Genomic DNA, 18,444 nt, shown 5'->3' on the forward strand with positions numbered 1-18,444 from the left:
GTCCCGCTGCTCTATTTGGAGTGGGGGAAGCCAGGCCAGGGATGCAGTCACTGTTATTTTGCCCCATGAGTAATCCCGAGCCATCAGCCTTGTAAAAATAGGCAATGGTGCCTGGCGGGGGCAGCAGGGCCAGAGGGTTCTGGAAGGGGTCCGGCCCCCACGGGAGGGGATAAAAGCTGCCGGCCTCCAGCACCAAGCAGATCAGCCCCCAGCCCCACCGGAGAGGACTCAGCCCGGAGCCAGCAGCAGCCCAAGAAGCAGCGATGTTGTGCCGCCTGCACCTCCTGCCGCCCCCCCACGGCCCCCTGGCTGCCCGGCTGGGCCCCGTGCGCACTCTGTGGCCGGCCCCGGGTGCCCTCTGCGCTGAGCTGGAGCAGGAGCTGCTGCGGGAGCTGGAGTCTGCCAGGGAGTTTGCCAGCAGCATGGGGCGGCTCCTGGCTGGCGGAGGGAGCGGCAGCCCCAGCGGGGAGCCAGGCCAGAGCTCCAGCGTGGCCCTGGCCCAGGGGACGGCCCAGACCTTCGCCGTGCGGCAGGACGTCCGGGGCTTTGCGCCCGAGCAGCTGGCGGTGAAGCTGGTGGGCAGGAAGGTGCTGCTGACAGGCAGGAAGGAGACGCAGAGTGAGGACGGCAAAGGCTCCTTCTCCTACAAGTACGAGGTGTTCAAGAGGGAGTGGGACGTGCCCGAGGCCGTGGACACCGACCGCCTGACCTGCTCCATCTCCAGGGAGGGGCAGCTGTGCATCGAAGCCCCGTGCCTGGCCCCCCCAGCCCTCCCCACGAGGAACGTGCCCATCCAGCTCAGCCCTGCGGGCGGCTCGGTGGCTCCGGCTGAGCCGGGCTCAGAGGACGGGGCAGATGGCAGAGCCCGGGGGTAACAGCCTGAGCTGCTGGCAGCAGCCCCGGCCGAGCTGGGCGGAGAAGGGGGAGCAGAGTCCAGAGGCTGGGGCGGATACTTGACTTTTTTTTTTGCTTTGGCGGCGCTCCAGACCTGCCCCACCACGTGTCCCGTAATCTGGGCACCCTAGCTGAGCCCTGGGTACCTGGCTGGCTGCAGGCCAGATTCACGGCGTGTAATGTGTTTTTATATGAAATAAAAGTTCCTGATTTTCCCCTGTGCTGGTGCTGCCTTCGCCAGGACCGGCTGATGCCAGCACTCGCTGCGGGCGCCTCCTTGGGCCACGTCTACGTTACCCTGGCACAGGCTGGCCCCGCGCGGCTGGCCCCTTCTGGGGAGGTGGGACTTCACCCCATGATAGGTCCAGCTTGCCTGCCTTGGAGAGAACGTTGAGAGGGGCCCAGGCAGGCTCCTGGGTTCTACTGGAGGCTGGGGGTGAGGCACAGGCTGAGCCGGAGGAGCTCAGCTGGCACAAAGCCCCGAGGGGCAGCGCCGTGCAAACCCAGAGCCTTGTGCTGGGTGAAAGGATCTGGGGTTCAGGGCTGGCCTTGAGTACATATATCAGATACACCCCCTGAGGGGAGTGGGAGGGATATTATTGAAAAGATTATTTCCAGGGCCCTGGGAGGGAAACTGAGGAAAGGTCTTGCTGGGCCAGGGGAGGTGGGGACCCCAGTACAGAGACCTGCCACATCCACAGCATCACATAACTCAGGCCGGGGATGATGAGCGTGGCTCCTCCATGCAGCCGCCTCTCACCTGCCCAGAGCTCTGGGGCTTTACTGCCGGGGCCAGCCCCTTCGGTCCCTGCTGGTCAGCTTGCTTCCTACCGGCCCAGGGAGCTGGTCTAGCACCAAGCCCAGTCATTCCCCTAGTGCCTGCGTGGCCAGAGAATAGGCTCCCCTTGGCTCCGCTCAGCGCGCCAGCATGTGCCAAGCCGGGATCTGTCCAGCTGCCCAGGGCTCTGGGTGAGCGGCAGTGACCAAGGGCAGCACTAGGCCCATCAGCTCCAGCCACATGCTCCGGGGAGCACCTGGCCCTGCCCAGGGACCCAGAGTCTCATACAGGGACGGCGAGTTTGCAGTATGGCCAGTCTCGGCTGCAGGGCCCTGCTGTGCCAAGCAGGCCTGTGTGCATGGGAGCCCGGGCAGGGGGCGGGCACGTGCCAGCCGGCGGCTGTTCATCCAGGGCCAGTGTGCTCCTCACCCGGAACCCTGCTCCATCAGTACCTCATTAGGGCCCCGTCCCCCAAGCCCCATGCAGAGCAGCAGCCACGCAGCCAATGGGCTTGCTGCAGCCAGTGGGACCCGCAGGACTGGGCCTGGCCGCTCTGCCAGGCTCGCACATTAACTAGGACCGTGTATAAACCACTAGCAGAAAGCAGGGCCCCGACGGCCCAGCCAGTGCATGGGGCGGCCAGATGTGGGGGACGGGGCTCAGGCTCCAGCCTGCCCTGGTCGGTGGGAAGTCGGAGTAAAAACCATTTCTACAAAGTCCACTGACAACGGGAACATGGGGAAAACAGGTTTATTCCAGCAGTGACACAAAGAAGAGACACCCGGAGAGAATCGTCACCCGGCAACACAGCCGGGGGGGGGGGGGGGGACGGGGAGATGGTGACACTTGCACATTCGTTACAGGTACCAGAATCTTGCCGGGAGCCTCCGGCAGATCTAACCCGCCCCAGAGAGAGGGCAGTTTCCCAGGCTCTGCTCCGGAAGAGGCGCATGGGGGGGACAAAACCCTGCGAGCACGCAGGGCCGGAGCAGGCAGCGCTGGCAGCCCAGCCATGGCTGCGGTCTCTGGGGCGAGGGGCGCTGGCACCTCTGGTGGGTCAGGACGCCCTCGTTCCCTCGCTCCCTCCCGCAGGTTCCCTGCCCAGCCCCTTGCTGCTTCGCGGCTCCTTCCCCGTCCCGGCCTCCTGCGCCTGCTGGATGCTGATGGGAAGGGTTCTCCCCTCCACGGGTGGCGGGGCCGGGTGTGGAGCCTGGATGCAGAGCTGTCCGTCCCGGGACAGGCAGCAGGTCACGGCCTGGAGATCCATGTCCTCTGGCAGCTCAGCCTGGGTGCGCAGCTCCCTGTATTCCTGCCTGCGGCCCCTCTCTTCCACGTGCTTTGCTTTGCATGCTTCCCGGTCACCGTCACGCTCCTCCCCTCCATCCTCACCGTCAGCCCCTCCGGGGAGAAGCCGGACACGTCCACAGAGAGCTGGGACTTCTCCTCCCGCGGCCCCCAGGAGCCTGGCTCCGCCTCGGCATCCCCAGCCACCCCGGCTGCCCCTGGCCCACAGGCTCCCAGCAGAGAGGCGGCTGGGCCTGGCCGACAGCACAGCTTATCCTGGCCATCCCCTCCATGTGCCTGTGCACCTCGCCCACCACCTGCTCGAAGAAGCTCTGGGGGGCCGGTCCCAGGAGGGCGCTCCCCAGCGGGCTGCTGCAGACCCACGTGGGGCCGAAGCCCCGCCACGGCCACCGTCTGAGCGGGAGTAGCCGCACCAGGTACCGGGAGCCGCTCATCATGGCTCTGCTGCCCAGACTCCTGCTGCCTTCGCTTGCCTGGCGTGCCGGGGGCACTGGCTCTGGCAGCAGCCGCAGGGCCACCTTATATAGCCACCCGGCCTTCCGGGTCCTTACAGGCCCTTCCTCCGCCGCCCACGGAAGGGCTGAGCCGGCCTCCTCTGTGTATACGGTGCTGGGGCGGGACGAGCCTGGCCCTGCGTTACCTAACCGGGCGGCAGAGCCAAGCCAGCAGCTTCTGGCAGCCGGAAGCCGGGTCTGGCATTGCATCACTCCCTGCCCCGAAGTCTGGGAATTTCTAGAGCCCCCCTGAAGTTTGCCCCTGTTGTCTGTATCCAAGGCTGGCAGGAGGGGCCTGGTGATATTGAGACCAGCTATTGCTCTGTGCTAGGGACCCGCAATTGCAGGGTCTAGTTCAGAGGAAAGTGCTCAAGGGCAGGGATTGCGAGGTCCTGGGTGATAGGGGATTGGGAATTAAATAGAATTCAGGGCCCTGTACGGGTTCAGGCTGGGAAATATTTGAGCATGAGGTAAAAGTGTAACAAATCCAATTGGGAGGAGGGGGACTAAAAAGATGTTCCTGATGTCTAACCTGTGAACAGAGGAGGTGGAGGAATCCCCCGATGACCTCTCGAGACCCTCTCCAGCCTACCAGTTCTGAGTCTGTCTGGGGGATGGGGACGGACACAAGGCTAGAAAAGTGCTCTGCAGGTAAATGGATTTTGAACTAACTGGGGGGGCTGGGCAGAGAGAGCTTTCATATGGGGTGAGCTCCAGCACCCACCCCAACAATGATCCCCTCACAGACAGACTCGTTCCCAGAGCCTTGGTGCTGGCCCACATTATTCACGGGGTGTCAGCTCTTGCCGGGTGCACAAGCCCGGGTGTTTTCCTGAGAGGCTCAGCGCCCGTGGGACAGACGCCCCTTGGAATCTCAGCGGTTATTCAGGGTTCTCTTTCTAGCCCTTATGGTTAGCAAGACAAGCTGGACCCTGCCCCCTAAAGCTGCCCAGGCTGGAGGCCCATGAGAAGACCTGCGCTCCCTCCCCGGCCCCTTTGGGTCCTGCCTGCTGATGTGTGCACCTTCGGGTGGGGGATGCTGCACCCTGGGGTGGGGCTGGGGTTGGGGTTCTGGCCGCGCTGTGCTGCTCTGGGCCGAGCAGCTGTGGGGCAGAGCTGGGAGTTCGGGCTCCCTAGACCTGCGGGGAAGTCTGCACCCCCCGGTGAGAATCCCCCAGCCCCCTTTCCCCACACTCATGGGGCTTGTCCCACTTTGGGGGTTAGGTGAAACTGAGGGGTATTTCCCCCGTGGAGGGGGGTATTTACCCCACACTGGGGTGCTGGGTGGGGGCTGACCCGCATAAAGGGGGCTCTGGCAGGCTCCGCCCCGGGCAGGCTAAGCCCCGCCCCCGGCTCGGGGACTACATCTCCCAGCAGCCCCCGGGCCCGCGCAGGCGCAGTGCCGGCCTGGCGCACGCCGCGGTCCCGGCATGGCGGAGCTGGAGGCCTCGCAGCCCGGCCGGACCCCGCCGCCCCCCCCGGCCGCTCCCGGGTCCGGGCCGGGCCCCGCGGGGGGCTCCAGTGACCCGGCCCGGCCCGGCCTGAGCCAGCAGCAGCGCGCGAGCCAGCGCAAGGCCCAGGTGCGGGGCTTCCCGCGCGCCAAGAAGCTGGAGAAGCTGGGGGTGTTCTCGGGCTGCAAGGTGCGGGGGGGGCACCCCGGGGGGGCGTTCTCGGGCTGCAAGGTGCGGGGGGGCACCCCGGGGGGGTGTTCTCGGGCTGCAAGGTGCGGGGGGGGGCACCCCGGGGGGGGCGTTCTCGGGCTGCAAGGTGCGGGGGGGGCACCCGGGGGGGCGTTCTCGGGCTGCAAGGTGCGGGGGGGGCACCCCGGGGGGGGTGTTCTCGTGCTGCAAGGTGCGGGGGGGGCACCCCGGGGGGGCGTTCTCGGGCTGCAAGGTGCGGGGGGGGCACCCCGGGGGGGCGTTCTCGGGCTGCAAGGTGCGGGGGGGGCACCCCGGGGGGGCGTTCTCGGGCTGCAAGGTGCGGGGGGGGCACCCGGGGGGGCGTTCTCGGGCTGCAAGGTGCGGGGGGGGGCACCCGGGGGGGCGTTCTCGGGCTGCAAGGTGCGGGGGGGGGCACCCGGTGGGGGGGCGTTCTCGGGCTGCAAGGTGCGGGGGGGGGCACCCGGTGGGGGGGCGTTCTCGGGCTGCAAGGTGCGGGGGGGGCACCCCGGGGGGGCGTTCTCGGGCTGCAAGGTGCGGGGGGGCACCCCGGGGGGGCGTTCTCGGGCTGCAAGGTGCGGGGGGCATCTTCCCTGGCTGTTCCACCCCTGTGGGGTCACACAGAATTGGGAAGGGAGAGGGCAGGGCTGCCGCAGGACCCCGCTCCGATCGCCTTTTCTGTCCCTGGCATAGGCCAACGATGCCTGCAAGTGCAACGGCTGGAAGAACCCCAACCCGCCCACTGCCCCCCGCATGGACCTGCAGCAGCCTGTGACCAACCTGAGCGAGCTGTGCCGGAGCTGCGGACACGCCCTTGGTAAGGCCTGGCAGCACCTTCCCCTGGCACGGGGACCCAGGGCGGTCACGGGCTGGGAGAGCGTCAGGCTCTGCTCTGGTGGGGCTGGCAGAACGGGCTGGGGCTGCGTCTAGTGGTGTGCATGCCTTCACGGCTCCCTGGCAATGCACCTGCTGGGCAATGCCCTGTGGTCGGTGCCAGGTGTCACCAGCTAAACCTCTCCGTCGTCTTCGCTGCTCCCCTGTCCAGCTGACCACGTGTCCCACCTGGAGAACGTCTCAGAAGAGGAGATCAACCGGCTGCTGGGGATGGTGGTGGATGTGGAAAATCTCTTTATGTCGGTCCACAAAGAGGAGGACACGGACACCAAGCAAGTGTACTTCTACCTATTCAAGGTACGTGGGGGAGCAGCGGCTTCACTCTGCCTTTGAGCCGCAAGCCTCCTCAGTGTGGCCCTTAGGACATCACGATACACAGCGAAGGCGTCCAGTGTCCAGCCGAAAATCTGGCACGTCTCTGCCTGCCTCTGGTCTGGTTGCTGTTCCGTGCAGTTACTTTCTAGGGCACGTTTGGTTGAAGTCAGCTCTGACACAGGGATTCTGCTCTGTTCCATGGCCGCCCCCTTTGTTCCTGCCCCATGCCCAGAAGTGTTCAGTCCTTCTCGGGGCAGCCTGGTGCCGCTGTCACTCAAGGCAGGCCTCCCCTCGGCCTCAGGGCTGCGCCTTTCTGGAGCGAGTGTTCATTACTCCACCTTCGATAAATGGAGTTTGTTCCCTTCCTGGGGAAACAGTCTGCACGTGTAAAACAGCGCGTGTTGTGCACCGAGAATGCATCTGAGTTGTGTAGGACCTAGAGTAACTATCCTGTTTGTTTGTATCCTGCCTGGCAAGGGATGGAACTCCGAATTCCTGACCCCTTCATGGCTATGTGTTCTGGGGGGCTCAGAAGCCCCTCTTCTTGAGCGAGGTATGCTAGTTCATTGTCGTACAAGACTGAAAGAGCCACTCTTCTCCTAACCTGCGTCTTGCCTAAAATTCCTGGAGCCACAGCTGACCTCTGCTCCTTTATCGGTGCTGGGGACTGGTCACCGGGCCCGAGGTGCGGCTGGCGGGCCGTGGGAAGGAGCAGCGGATGGATTACATGCGATGTGGGGGAGGGTCTGTGTGTGATCTCCGTTAGGCCTGGGAATAACGAGCCCGTGTAGGGATCTGAGCCCAGTGAGCTGCTGATTTGTTACAGTGGTTCTCAACCAGAGGTACATACCCTAGGGGGACGCAGAGATCTGCCAGGGGTCCGTCAGCTTACCTAGATATTGCCTAGTTTACAACAGCCTGTACAGAAAGCACTAGCAAGGTCAGCACAAAGTAACACGTCGTACAGTGACTGGTTTATGCTGCTCTAGATGCTGTATGCTGAAAGGTAGGCACAATATTTGTATTGCAATTGCTTTAATTTATAATTATCTGGTAAAATGAGAAAATAAGCCGTTGGTCAGTAGTAGTGCTCTGTGACGCTCGTGCGATTTTGTGTCTGATTTTGTAAGCGAGTAGTTTGTAAGTGAAGTGTAACTTGGGGTACACAAGCCTCCTGAAAGGGGTACCATTGTCTGGACAGGCCGAGCGCCGGTGATTCATTGTATGTCTGGCAACCTGCCTCAGGCAGCCCAACTGCAAGACTGGCTTAAAAGCAGAGGCTTTGCCGGAAACCAGGTGTTGTCCCTGCCACGCCTGTCCTGAGCTGAACCCCTGGGAGATGCACTGCCAGGGAAGGAGTGGGCTGATTCCCAGGCGGTGTAAATCGACACCGCCCGTTAAAGGTACCAGCTGGGGATCTGGCCGGCTGCTCCTGGCCTGTCGCAGCTTTCAGTGGCGGCTGTAAGCCTGGCCACTCTCCAGTCTCCAGTGTGTGACGTCCCCCTTGCCTCCCCAGCTGCTGAGGAAATGCATCCTGCAGATGAGCCGTCCTGTTGTAGAAGGGTCCCTCGGCAGCCCCCCCTTCGAGAAGCCGAACATCGAGCAGGTAACGCCAGTGCTCTGTAGCAGCCGTCCATTGTCACGGTGACCCCAACGCCTGAGACACCCTCTTCTGTGACACACAGCCGGCCCCGAGCTAATGTGTTTGCCTGGACGCCCCCGGCGGGGGGAGAGCTGCTGGTGGGTTCCCATGACCCTCTTCTAACTCTGATCCTGTGGCTTTTAGCTTCCTGGCGTCTCTTCCCCCCGCCCCAATAATCCTTGTATAACTAGGAGACGTTCCCTGCAGCTGGCTGACTTGTTACTCACCCAGGGTCTGGCACGGACACGTCACTACATCCAGGTGCCTCGGTAGCAAACCAAGCCACGTGTTCACGCTGGTCCCAGGAACTCTGTCCCCAGGGGCCAGTGCTTGGCGCGGTTGTTTCCCATGGTGGTGACTGCTCTCCCGCCCTCACCCGGGAAGTGGTGGATCTTCGTGGGTCCGGGGTGGGCTCTGGTGAAGCTTGAGGGACAGGGCTGGAATTGCCAGGCAGGGTCAGTCCCGGCCCCGTCTTGTCCAGTGTCATGTCTCCAGGCTTGGGCCGGTGCATCTCTGAGCCACAGCGCTCCGCTGCTCTGGTCCGGACCCTCATGTTCCGGTCTGGGCTCCCTGCCGCCCCCCCCTCGGTCCCAGCACTGGGTCTCGCTGATAGAAGCTACCAGCTTGACCAAACCGGTCAGTGGGGATCTCGTGTTGATAAATCACCTGGGAATACTCGTCCCGCTGCACCTGATCCATAACTGAACGCGGGTCTCGGCTGCTCCATTCCACGCCTCCTGCAACTCCTCGGCTGCGTGAACCTCGTGTCGTGCAGCCCCCCTGCCTTGTGTTCGTGCGCAGAGCCAGCCCCGTGTCGGCTGCTGTGTGACAAAGCCCCCCGCAGCTGGGGCCTGCCTTTGCCTCCCCTGACGCCTGCCGGCACCCTGCCCCACAGGGAGTCCTCAACTTCGTCCAGTACAAGTTCAGCCACCTGCCCCCCAAGGAGCGGCAGACCATGTACGAGCTCTCCAAGATGTTCCTGCTCTGCCTCAACTACTGGAAGCTGGAGACGCCCTCCCAGTTCCGGCAGCGCTCGCAGAACGACGACGTGGCCACCTACAAAGTCAACTACACCCGGTGAGTGCTGGGCAGAGGGGCGGGTGCAGACCCCATCCCAGCTCAGTGCTCGCCAGCCGTTCGTTGCATGCTTAGCTTGTGCTCTGGGGGAGCTCTGACCGTGGCTCCCCTCACTTCACCTCCCCAGTGGGGGGATCTGGGCTCGCCCTCCTCTCCTGAGCGGGTCCTGATCTCCCCCACCGCACTCCCTGCTGTATTCCCAGCAACGAGCCCTGCAGCCCTGGAGATCCTGAGCCTGCCGCTCTTCAGCACAGCACCTGCTGCATCCCCGGAGTGCTGCCCCCCGCCGTCTCAGTATGGTGCACAGCTTGCCCCTGGGCCAGCCTGGCGTGTGGGGTTGGGGGTACTCATGGTGGTTCAGTGCCGTGAGGCCAGCGTGCCTTGCCCCGGCCGGCTTGGAGAGACGGTGTCTGTGTGCTCCACACTCCGCTGGGAGAGGTCCCCTGTCTCGACTCCCCCAGCCGCTGCCTCTCTGCCCCCGTTGCCCCTCCATTCCCGACAAGATGCAGCTGCTGCGCTTTGCATCTCAGCCCATGACTGCCACCCCAGTCATAACACCAGCCCCTTGGGGGCGCTGGTACCAGCGTCCAGGCCCCTGGGAGTGTGCCCCCTTTCACCCTCAGCTGGCTGTGTTACTGCCACGTGCCCCAGAGCTGTGACAGCCTCCCCCGCTACGAGACCACCCACGTCTTCGGGCGTAGCCTGCTCAAGTCCATTTTCACCGTCACCCGCCGGCAGCTGCTGGAGAAGTTCCGGGTGGAGAAGGACAAGCTGGTGCCGGAGAAGCGGACGCTCATCCTCACCCATTTCCCCAAGTAGGTGGGGCTGGCTCCCCGGGCGTGGGGCTGGCAGGGGTTAGCTGAGTTCTCGCTGGCCCTGGCGAACCCAGAGGTGGCTGTGATGGGTGGGTCACGTCTGGTCTCTGCATGCCAGGTCCCTGGGCCCTGCTTGCTGGGTGAGGCTCCTCCCCATGGGGTACCTGCCCATTAACCTGGGTTGCCACGTGTGGCCCCACACTCCAAAGCTGCTCAGGGTTGGCAGCTCTAATAATTGGAGATGTACCTATCTCATAGAGCTGGAAAGGTCATCGAGTCCAGCCCCCTGCCTTCACTAGTAGGGCCAAGTACTGCTTGTGCCCCAGATCCCTAAGTGGCCCCCTCAAGGATTGAGCTCACAACCCTGGGTTTAGCAGGCCAATGCTCAAACCGCTGAGCTATCCCTCCCCCCACTGTGGCCGTGCTACTAGCCTCCCAGCTGCTGGCTCACCTGCCCCATCGCCCACCCTGTCCAGGTTTCTGTCGATGCTGGAAGAGGAGATCTACGGGGAGAACTCGCCCATCTGGGAATCTGACTTCACCATGCCGGCCGCGGAAGGCGCCCAGCTGGTCCCGCGCCCAGGTACTTGGCTGGGAAAATGCCTGAGCGCCCTGGGAGCGATTGAGCTTGTGCCATGCAGGCTCCATTGCAAGCGGGTGGTCCGCTTGACACAGCCTGGTGGTCTGGGCTGCAGAGGGCCAGTGCAAACACGTCTTGTCCAGGGCCATGTGGGCACTGCCTCCGGGGCGGGAGGCTGTGGGTTTGGCTAGTGAAAGGCTCCGTTCTCGTTCCCAGCAGCCGTCAGCACCGTCGCCGTGCCCAGCACCCCGATGTTCAGCAAGAAACTCGGCAGCTCCTTGTCCTCCATGAGCCTGGATGCCAGCACGGCCGAGCCCGTGCCAGGTAACGCCAGCCCAGCTGTGGGTGTGCGGAGGGGCTGAGGCTGCCCCAGGGCCCTGCTGGGCAGTACAAACCTTTATGGCCCCAGCGCCTCTGGGACTGGCTGGGGGCTAGTGCCCGAGGACACAGCACCCTGGGAGGGGTCAGCCTCTGGCCAGCACCACCTCCCCTGGAGCAAAAGGGGCAAAGCGCTGCCAGACCAGGGTGATCTGCAGTTAACCCTTGAGAGTCCATGGGGTTGCTCGGGTCTCAAGTGTGGACTGGGGGAGGGATCTTGGGGGAAGGGTCTGGGGGGGGCGGGAGGGGGGCGCTGCAGTGAGCAGACAGGTTCTGCCCTCTCAATACGTGTGGACGGCGGATGCCCGAGTGGATTGTTGCCAGCCAGCTTGGGAACAGCCTGCGCCCACCATTCCCTGTAACCCTGACACCCCTCGGTCACAAGCCGTCCAGCTCAAAGGGGGAAATGAACGAACAAACTTGAGACCCCTCGTCCGTCCCCCGTCCCCCGAGCATAGACTGCCTGGGACGGGGCGGGGACACCGTGCCCACTTCCCTGGCAGGCAGCGCCACACAGGAAGCCGTGGAGCACCCAGTCGGCCTGGCCCCCTTGGGGCCGGAGAGGGGAAGCCCCCTGTGGGGTGACACGCCCCAGCAGCACCGGTTCCTGCGGTCCCCAGCCCTGCCGAGGGCTGGCTGCTGCTGCATGGTCCGGGTGCGGTGACTGCCGTCTCCCTTGCTGTGCGGCTCGTGGGAGCCACGTGGAGTGGGAGATGCAGGGACTCGAGTGGCCCGTGGCCTTGCCAGCGTGACCATCCTCTGCTGCCCGAGCAGGCGAGAAGCGGAAACTGCCCGAGGGCCTGACGCTGGAGGACGCCAAGCGGATCCGGGTCATGGGCGACATCCCCATGGAGCTGGTCAACGAGGTGATGCTGACCATCACGGACCCGGCCGCCATGCTGGGCCCGGAGGTATGGGGCAGGGAGCTGCGGGGATGGCTCCCATCAGCATTCACTGGCTCCCCACTGGGCGCGGGCCCTGCAGTGCTGGGCCAGGGTTGCTGGCGACAGTAGGAGCTGCCAGCCCTTTGGAGTGGCTGTGCCAGACCTTGGCTGGCACCTGCTCAGACCCCATGCCGGGGCCTGGTGTGACTGTTGGGTGGGGGGTTTGGGTAAGTGGGTGGGGCTTTGTCCCTTATGCCCCCCGCTCCGCCCCCAGACCAGCCTGCTGTCAGCCAACGCGGCGCGGGACGAGACGGCACGGCTGGAGGAGAGACGCGGCATCATAGAGTTCCACGTCATCGGCAACGCGCTCTCGCAGAAATCCAACAAGCGGATCCTGATGTGGCTGGTGGGGCTGCAGAACGTCTTCTCCCACCAGCTGCCCCGCATGCCCAAGGAGTACATCACCCGCCTCGTCTTCGACCCGTACGTGGGGAGGGCGGGCTGCTCTGGGGGGCCGGACTCGGGCTCTGTCGTGATCCCGGCTCATGCAGGAAATAGACGGCCCTGGTTCGGTCCCTGTGTCCTGGCTGCTCCAGAGGTTCAGGCCCAGTGTGACCCCAGCAGCTGTGGGGGGCGGGGGAACAGGCTGGGCCCCAGACCCCTCCCCAGCCCCATAATATTAACTCAGATGGGGCTGTTCCTGCCTGAGCAGCAAACTCCTCCCCCTCTCCCACTACTGCTGCAGTGACTCATGGGGGATGAGGGGCAGGATAGTGCATTGAGTGGGGGCCCCCCAAGTGACTCTGGCTGTGCCTTTCCCGGCAGCAAACACAAGACCCTGGCTCTGATCAAGGACGGCCGGGTGATCGGGGGCATCTGCTTCCGGATGTTCCCCACCCAGGGCTTCACAGAGATCGTCTTCTGCGCTGTCACCTCCAACGAGCAAGTGAAGGTGAAGGCAAAACCGCAGCTCACCTGGGGGGGGGGGGCATGAGAGAGAGCAGCAGGGAGCTGCAGGACCAGATTGGGGAGCCCAGGACTGGGATAGCAGGGGCTGTGGGTTGGGAGTGAGGGGCCCTGGCAGAGCAGGGGGGAGCCCAGAGCTGGGTAGCAGGGGCTGCGGGTCAGGAGTGAGGGGCCCTGGCAGAGCAGGGGGGAGCCCAGGGCTGGGTAGCAGGGGCTGCGGGTCGGGAGTGAGGGGCCCTGGCAGAGCAGGGGGGAGCCCAGGGCTGGGTAGCAGGGGCTGCGGGTCGGGAGTGAGGGGCCCTGGCAGAGCAGGGGGGAGCCCAGGGCTGGGTAGCAGGGGCTGAGGGTCGGGAGTGAGGGGCCCTGGCAGAGAGGTTTGGGTGGGGAGCCCAGGCCTAGGTAGCAGGGGGAGGCCGCAGGCCATGGCTCTGAGGCCGCGCTAGCTGCGAGGGAGGCAGGAGCTGATGCTTTTCCCCAGCTGCGGTGAGCGCAGCCTCATGGACAGTGGGACTTGCCCCAAGGCCGGACCAGGGACCATGTTTAACGCTGGCTGTTCTTGCGGCCAAGCTGTCGCTCTGCTGGGATCTGTTCCCCAAACACGTCTTGGGGCAGGGCCAGCCTGGGGCATCTCCCCACAACCCCTCCCTGAGAGGCTGAGCCCTGCCTGCTCCGGGGCGTCTGCCTGATGGGTGCCTGTCTGCCTGCCTGCCAGGGGTACGGGACGCACCTGATGAACCACCTGAAGGAGTATCACATCAAGCACAACATCCTCTACTTCCTGACCTACGCCGACGAGTACGCCATCGGCTACTTCAAGAAGCAGGTCCGGTGCCGCCTGCCCCGCCCCCACCTGGGGGGGTGTCCTAATCCCCCACCCCAACGGTGTCGCTCGCTCTCACAACACCCCTTCCTTTCCAGGGCTTCTCCAAGGACATCAAGGTGCCCAAGGGCCGCTACCTGGGCTACATCAAGGACTATGAAGGGGCGACGCTGATGGAGTGTGAGCTCAACCCCCGCATCCCCTACACCGAGCTCTCGCACATCATCAAGAAGCAGAAGGAGGTATCCTGGGCGGGGGGTGGGGGGGGCTCTGCTCGGCCTGGCTCCTCACGGCAGCACGGGCGTGGCTGGTGCAACACCTTGGTGCTAGTGCAGGGAAAGGGGCAACGCTGCTGGCCCAGGAGGCTGTTTTCCTGCGAGTGCCCCTCTTGGGCAGTGTCTCCATGGCCCACGCGGCTCCCAGCATGGCTTTGCCGTGTGTGTTAGTCACGGTCCAGCACCCGCTTCCGTCAGACCCAGAGCCGCTGCCTGGCTCCGGCTTGCCCTGGGCAAGCCCTGCTTCCCTGCCCCGGGCACAAGGCAGCCTTCAGGGCACTGGCTGCCCCATCCCGCGGGCACAGCCCTGCGCCCGGCTCCCCTGCAAAGGCCTGAGGGTGAGGGGAGCAGACGTGGACCAGCCAGACCCTGCCCCCTGCTCACTTCTAGCCTGTGCCGCTCCCACCGCAGATCATCAAGAAGCTGATCGAGAGGAAGCAGGCGCAGATCCGCAAGGTCTACCCGGGCCTGACCTGCTTCAAGGAGGGCGTGCGGCAGATCCCGGTCGAGAGCATCCCTGGAATCCGTACGTTTGGGCCACAAACATCTGCAGCCCTGGCTTTGCCTGCTGCCCTGACCAGCTCCAGGACTCTGACTGCTCCCCACCACCACCATGGCCAGAGCCTGTCACTGCGACTGTAGCTACCCACCTAGCGCCTATGCGCTCGCTCGCCTGTACCTTGCAAATAGTCTCAGCTGCGGGCTGTGCTGCCGCCACCCTGTGGCCAGGTTGTGCCATTGCCCTCTCTCTGGTGCGCAGCATCCGAATGGTCCGGGTCGGGGCTGAGTCGATCAGGGAGCGGTGGCCCCAGCGCTGGGGGGTGAGGCTAGGCAGCGGCTGGCTCTGCCCTTAATGCATTAACACAAGCAGGTGCATCAGGAAAGAGCAGAGAAGTCGACTGGCTCTGCAGCCCGCTGCCTGGCAGTGGCTCTGATCTGTGCACTGGGAGAGGAGCAGAGCTGGCATCCCAGCCTGGCTCTGTGCACTAGTACAGCTCCTGGCGCGGCTCCATGGAGCAGTGCATTCCGGGGGCAGCAGGGGTGGTTGTGGCCCTCGCAGCCAGCTTGCAGGGCTGAGTCGAGCAGCTCGGGAGTCACGGAGGCAGAGTGCTGCCCAGGGACTGCGTTTGGGGAGGGGATTGGGACTCTGTTGATGGCGAGTGAGCCAGTGCCTCTTCCTGCCTTCCAGGAGACACGGGATGGCGGCCGCTGGGGAAGGAGAAAGGGTAAGTGCAGTTCTCAGCCCTGCGTCCATCGCGGGAAGCTCACTGGGGAGGGGGGGGGAGCAGTGGCACAGGTGTGATATCCCCCCTCCCCACCCATCAGCAGGCCGGGCCAAAGGGGGCGATTGCCTTGGGGCTTTGGTGCTGCTCCCTGGCCTGGCAGACAGTGCAGGCATGGCCCGAGGCTGCAATCCATTCTCAGCATCCTGGCAGGGTTCCCCAGACTGTCAGACCTCGAGGCAGCAGCATCCTTGGGGCGCTGGGCCGTAGCTTTGGGAGCAGTTGGGGGACACATGGGCTAAGGCTGGTCACGCTGCCCTGGGGGTCCCTGGCAGGCTGCTGCCCTCAGCACGGAGGCAGCCCTAGAGCTTATGCCCTCCCTCCTGGGCAGCCTGCCTTCCCCTGAAGTGGAGGGTCCAGGGCTCGCCTAGCTGGTGCCCACTCGCCTAAGGGTACTGGGAGGGGACAAATGCGATGGATGCTGACCTCACCTACCCCGTTCTCCTGCAGGAAGGAGCTCAAGGACCCAGACCAGCTGTACAACGCCCTGAAAAACCTCCTGGCCCAGATCAAGGTGACAGAGGGTGGCTCCCCTGGGGTCTCACTCTGGGTATCGAGAGCTTCTATGGGTCCATTAGAGCCTCCCCCCCAGGCACAAGCTAGTTGCCAACCAGGGGCTCCGAGCAGATTCTCCCAGCTCTGGGGGGTGTCTGGGGCCAGCAGCCGGGGCACAGGCGCCTGGGCCGGTTCTGATCCGTGGTCCCTGAGCCCAGGTCATCTCACTCTGTCTGAGCTCCCCGTGCTCAGGGTGGGGCCAGGAGCCATGCACCTCCCGGGCCTGGTTCTGGAGGCGGAGGGGCACTCAAGCTGCCCCCCATGCGTGAGGCTCTGACTGTCTCTTGCCCCCCACAGACGCACCCCAGTGCCTGGCCCTTCATGGAGCCCGTGAAGAAGTTGGAGGCCCCCGATTACTACGAGATCATTCGCTTCCCCATTGGTAGGTGGCCGATCTGCCCAAGGCCCACACGCACCGGGGTAGGGGGTGGGGCCAGTGTGGGCTGTGTGGGGTATACATTGGCAGTGGAAGACAGGACTCCTGGGTCCTATTTCGCCTCTGAGAGGGAAGTGAAATCTAGTGGCTGGAGGGGGGCTGGGTTCTGCCTTCTCCTGTGGCAGGGGTACGTGGAGTTCTAGTGGCCAAGGCGGATGTGGGGAGCCTGGACTCCTGGGCTCTGTTCCTGGGGGCCAGTGAGTCAGTGACGGAGCCGTTTCCCCTCTGCGCTGCGGAGGGTGCTGGGACCCAAGCGGTGGAGTGGGGGAACCCAGCCAGCCGCGCGCTGATGGCTGCCCCTCGCAGACCTGAAGACCATGACCGAGCGCCTGAAGAATCGCTACTACGTCACCAAGAAGCTCTTCATCGCCGACCTGCAGCGCATCATCACCAACTGCCGGGAGTACAACCCCCCCGACAGCGACTACTGCAAGTGCGCCAACACCCTCGAGAAGTTCTTCTACTTCAAGCTCAAGGAGGCTGGGCTCATAGACAAGTAGGGGCTGGGGGGGCCTGGCCTCACGCTCCCCTTGTGCCTGCAGCCCCGGGCCGAGGCAGCGCTTCCTGCCAAACTCTCCCAGGAGGGGCTCGGGGGCTTCTCTGAGCCTGGCTCAGCTGCTGACAGGTGGAGCAGGCCAAGGAGCACGTGTAGCTGCTGAATGGCCAGAGTGTGGGGCCAGCTCCCCTCCTGCTGCTGGAGGAGGCCCCTGGGACTCGCTGGCTCACCACTGGCCTCTCCCCTGGGCGCCACCAGGAGAGGAGCGGCCCGGGGCCCCTCTGCACCAGGCCAGGCAGCACTCAGCCTGCGGGTGTGTCTGCACGCTGGTGCCTCACCCTGGAGGCAGGAGCCCAGCCCGCAGGCACCAGGTGCTCTTGGCTCTGCAGTGGGTTCAGCCGGGGCATGGTCCTGCTGGGCTGGAAATTCCAGCAGGGCAGCCCAGGCTCCAGTGTTGAGCAGCCCCACCCCAGGCAAGCTGCACCGTCTCTCTGGCCTGGGGGTGTTGGCAGGCTTGGGCCAAGGCTGGCTCATACCCCTGGCCTTTGCATGCAGCGTGTCTCTCCTTTATGGGGCTGAGGCCTAGCCCCTGCTTCCCCCAGAGCCCAGCTGCCTGCCCTAGCCCCTCTCCCTCCTGCCGCAGCATGGTGTGTTCCCTTCGGCTCCTCGTCCTGCCCACCCCCTTGCTTCACGTGGAGCACCTGGCGCTGCCACTCACCGCGTGCATGTAGAACGGGGGAGAGAGTTCTCCTCCCCTGCTGGCGGTGGGGACGGGAGCTGCCCCCCTCGGGCCGTGCCTGGGTTCACGGTCTCGGCTCCAGGCTGTGCTAACGGGAGGTGATCTGAGGGGTCTGTATCAGCTCTCAGCTGTTCCTCCTCCCACAGCTTGGCCTGGGGTCCATCTCCTGCCCCTGGCACTGCCTGGCCCTCCCGGGCTGGGCCCTGGGCTGTCAATCCTGCCCCAGCCCTGCCCCCCTGTACTGAGCCATTTGGCTAGTGTTAGCCCCTGCACTGTCACTTCTGCTGGGGGCCCCTGAGCTGTACCAGGTTGTGACCCCATCCCCCTTGCCCTGTGCTCCAGGGGTCCTCCCAGCTCCAGCACACTGAGAGCTGCCATCCTGAGGCCTGGGTGGGGAATGCTGTCCCATGGGGCGGTGCCCAGGCATTTCAGTGGGGCTTGGGCTGCAGGGCCTGGGTCAGGACCAGGACATTTCAAAGGGGGGTGCAATGGGGTGACAGCTGAGAGGAATTGGGTCCCAGGCTGGAGCCACGTGTTGTGCCGGGATGAACAGGGGTTAGTGGCTAAACCAGGCCCCCACCCTGCTCCTTCCTCAGGGTCCTGAATGGAGTCCCGTGGGCAAGGAGATTATGGGCCATGGGCTGCTTCTCACAGCCGAGTTACTGGCCTGTCCTATGACCCTGCGGGGATCAGGAGCCTCCTGCCTCCCCTCCCTGTCAGGGGGCCCTGAGTCCTGGCAGAGCGACAGGCCCCTGTGAAGTAAAAAGCTGCTGCCCTCTGGCTCAGCGGCCACCTCCTGTGGCACCAGGCCCCTGCAGCTCCTGGCCCAGGGTGGGCAGCCGCAGGCAGTGAAGATTTCTCCCCGCAGGGGAACAGGAGGAGCAGCAGCCAGGCCGGGGAAGCATTTCGCTGTCATGTTCCCCCCACCCTGCCCCCAGACTGGTCACCGTTGCCTTATTCCCCCCTGCACTGGCCTGTCCCTCGTGCACTGCCAAGGGGCTGTCCCATCCTCCCTTTTCACTTTTATTTTCCTTTATTATTTTTTTTAAATAAATGTACATGTCCCCCATGAAGCACCTGTCTGTCTCCTGGTGTCCCGGGGCCCCAGCAGCAAAGCATTGGGGGTGGGAAGTCCCCCCGCCCCAGGTCCCTCCTGAGAT

At 64.6% G+C, this 18,444-nt stretch overlaps 2 protein-coding genes across 6 annotated transcripts; both read left to right on the forward strand.

Annotated features, from left to right (window-relative positions):
- HSPB9 (heat shock protein family B (small) member 9) lies at positions 1-961 on the forward strand. The gene has a single exon (XM_030541347.1). It carries the CDS (start codon positions 264-266, stop codon positions 873-875), a length of 612 nt encoding a protein of 203 aa, XP_030397207.1. The 5' UTR covers positions 1-263; the 3' UTR covers positions 876-961.
- Positions 962-4,995: 4,034 nt separating this feature from the next.
- KAT2A (lysine acetyltransferase 2A) lies at positions 4,996-18,357 on the forward strand. Of its 5 annotated transcripts, none has more exons than XM_030541274.1 (18): positions 4,996-5,111; positions 5,823-5,946; positions 6,175-6,320; positions 7,855-7,944; positions 8,876-9,057; positions 9,681-9,872; positions 10,349-10,455; positions 10,669-10,776; positions 11,605-11,741; positions 11,989-12,197; positions 12,540-12,666; positions 13,393-13,503; positions 13,599-13,742; positions 14,187-14,301; positions 14,965-15,001; positions 15,509-15,572; positions 15,911-15,995; positions 16,356-18,357. In XM_030541274.1, the coding sequence occupies exons 2-18, from the start codon at positions 5,883-5,885 to the stop codon at positions 16,547-16,549; spliced, it is 2,112 nt and encodes a 703-aa protein (XP_030397134.1). In that variant the 5' UTR covers positions 4,996-5,111; positions 5,823-5,882; the 3' UTR covers positions 16,550-18,357. The 5 variants fall into 5 exon arrangements, with proteins under 5 accessions (XP_030397134.1, XP_030397132.1, XP_030397130.1 ...); XM_030541272.1 differs by having other exon boundaries at positions 5,030-5,051; XM_030541270.1 differs by lacking the exon at positions 4,996-5,111 and adding an exon at positions 5,179-5,194.
- The last annotated feature ends 87 nt before the right edge of the window (positions 18,358-18,444 follow it).

The sequence above is a fragment of the Gopherus evgoodei genome, chromosome 23, assembly GCF_007399415.2.
Source record: "Gopherus evgoodei ecotype Sinaloan lineage chromosome 23, rGopEvg1_v1.p, whole genome shotgun sequence".
Lineage (NCBI taxonomy): Eukaryota > Metazoa > Chordata > Testudines > Testudinidae > Gopherus > Gopherus evgoodei.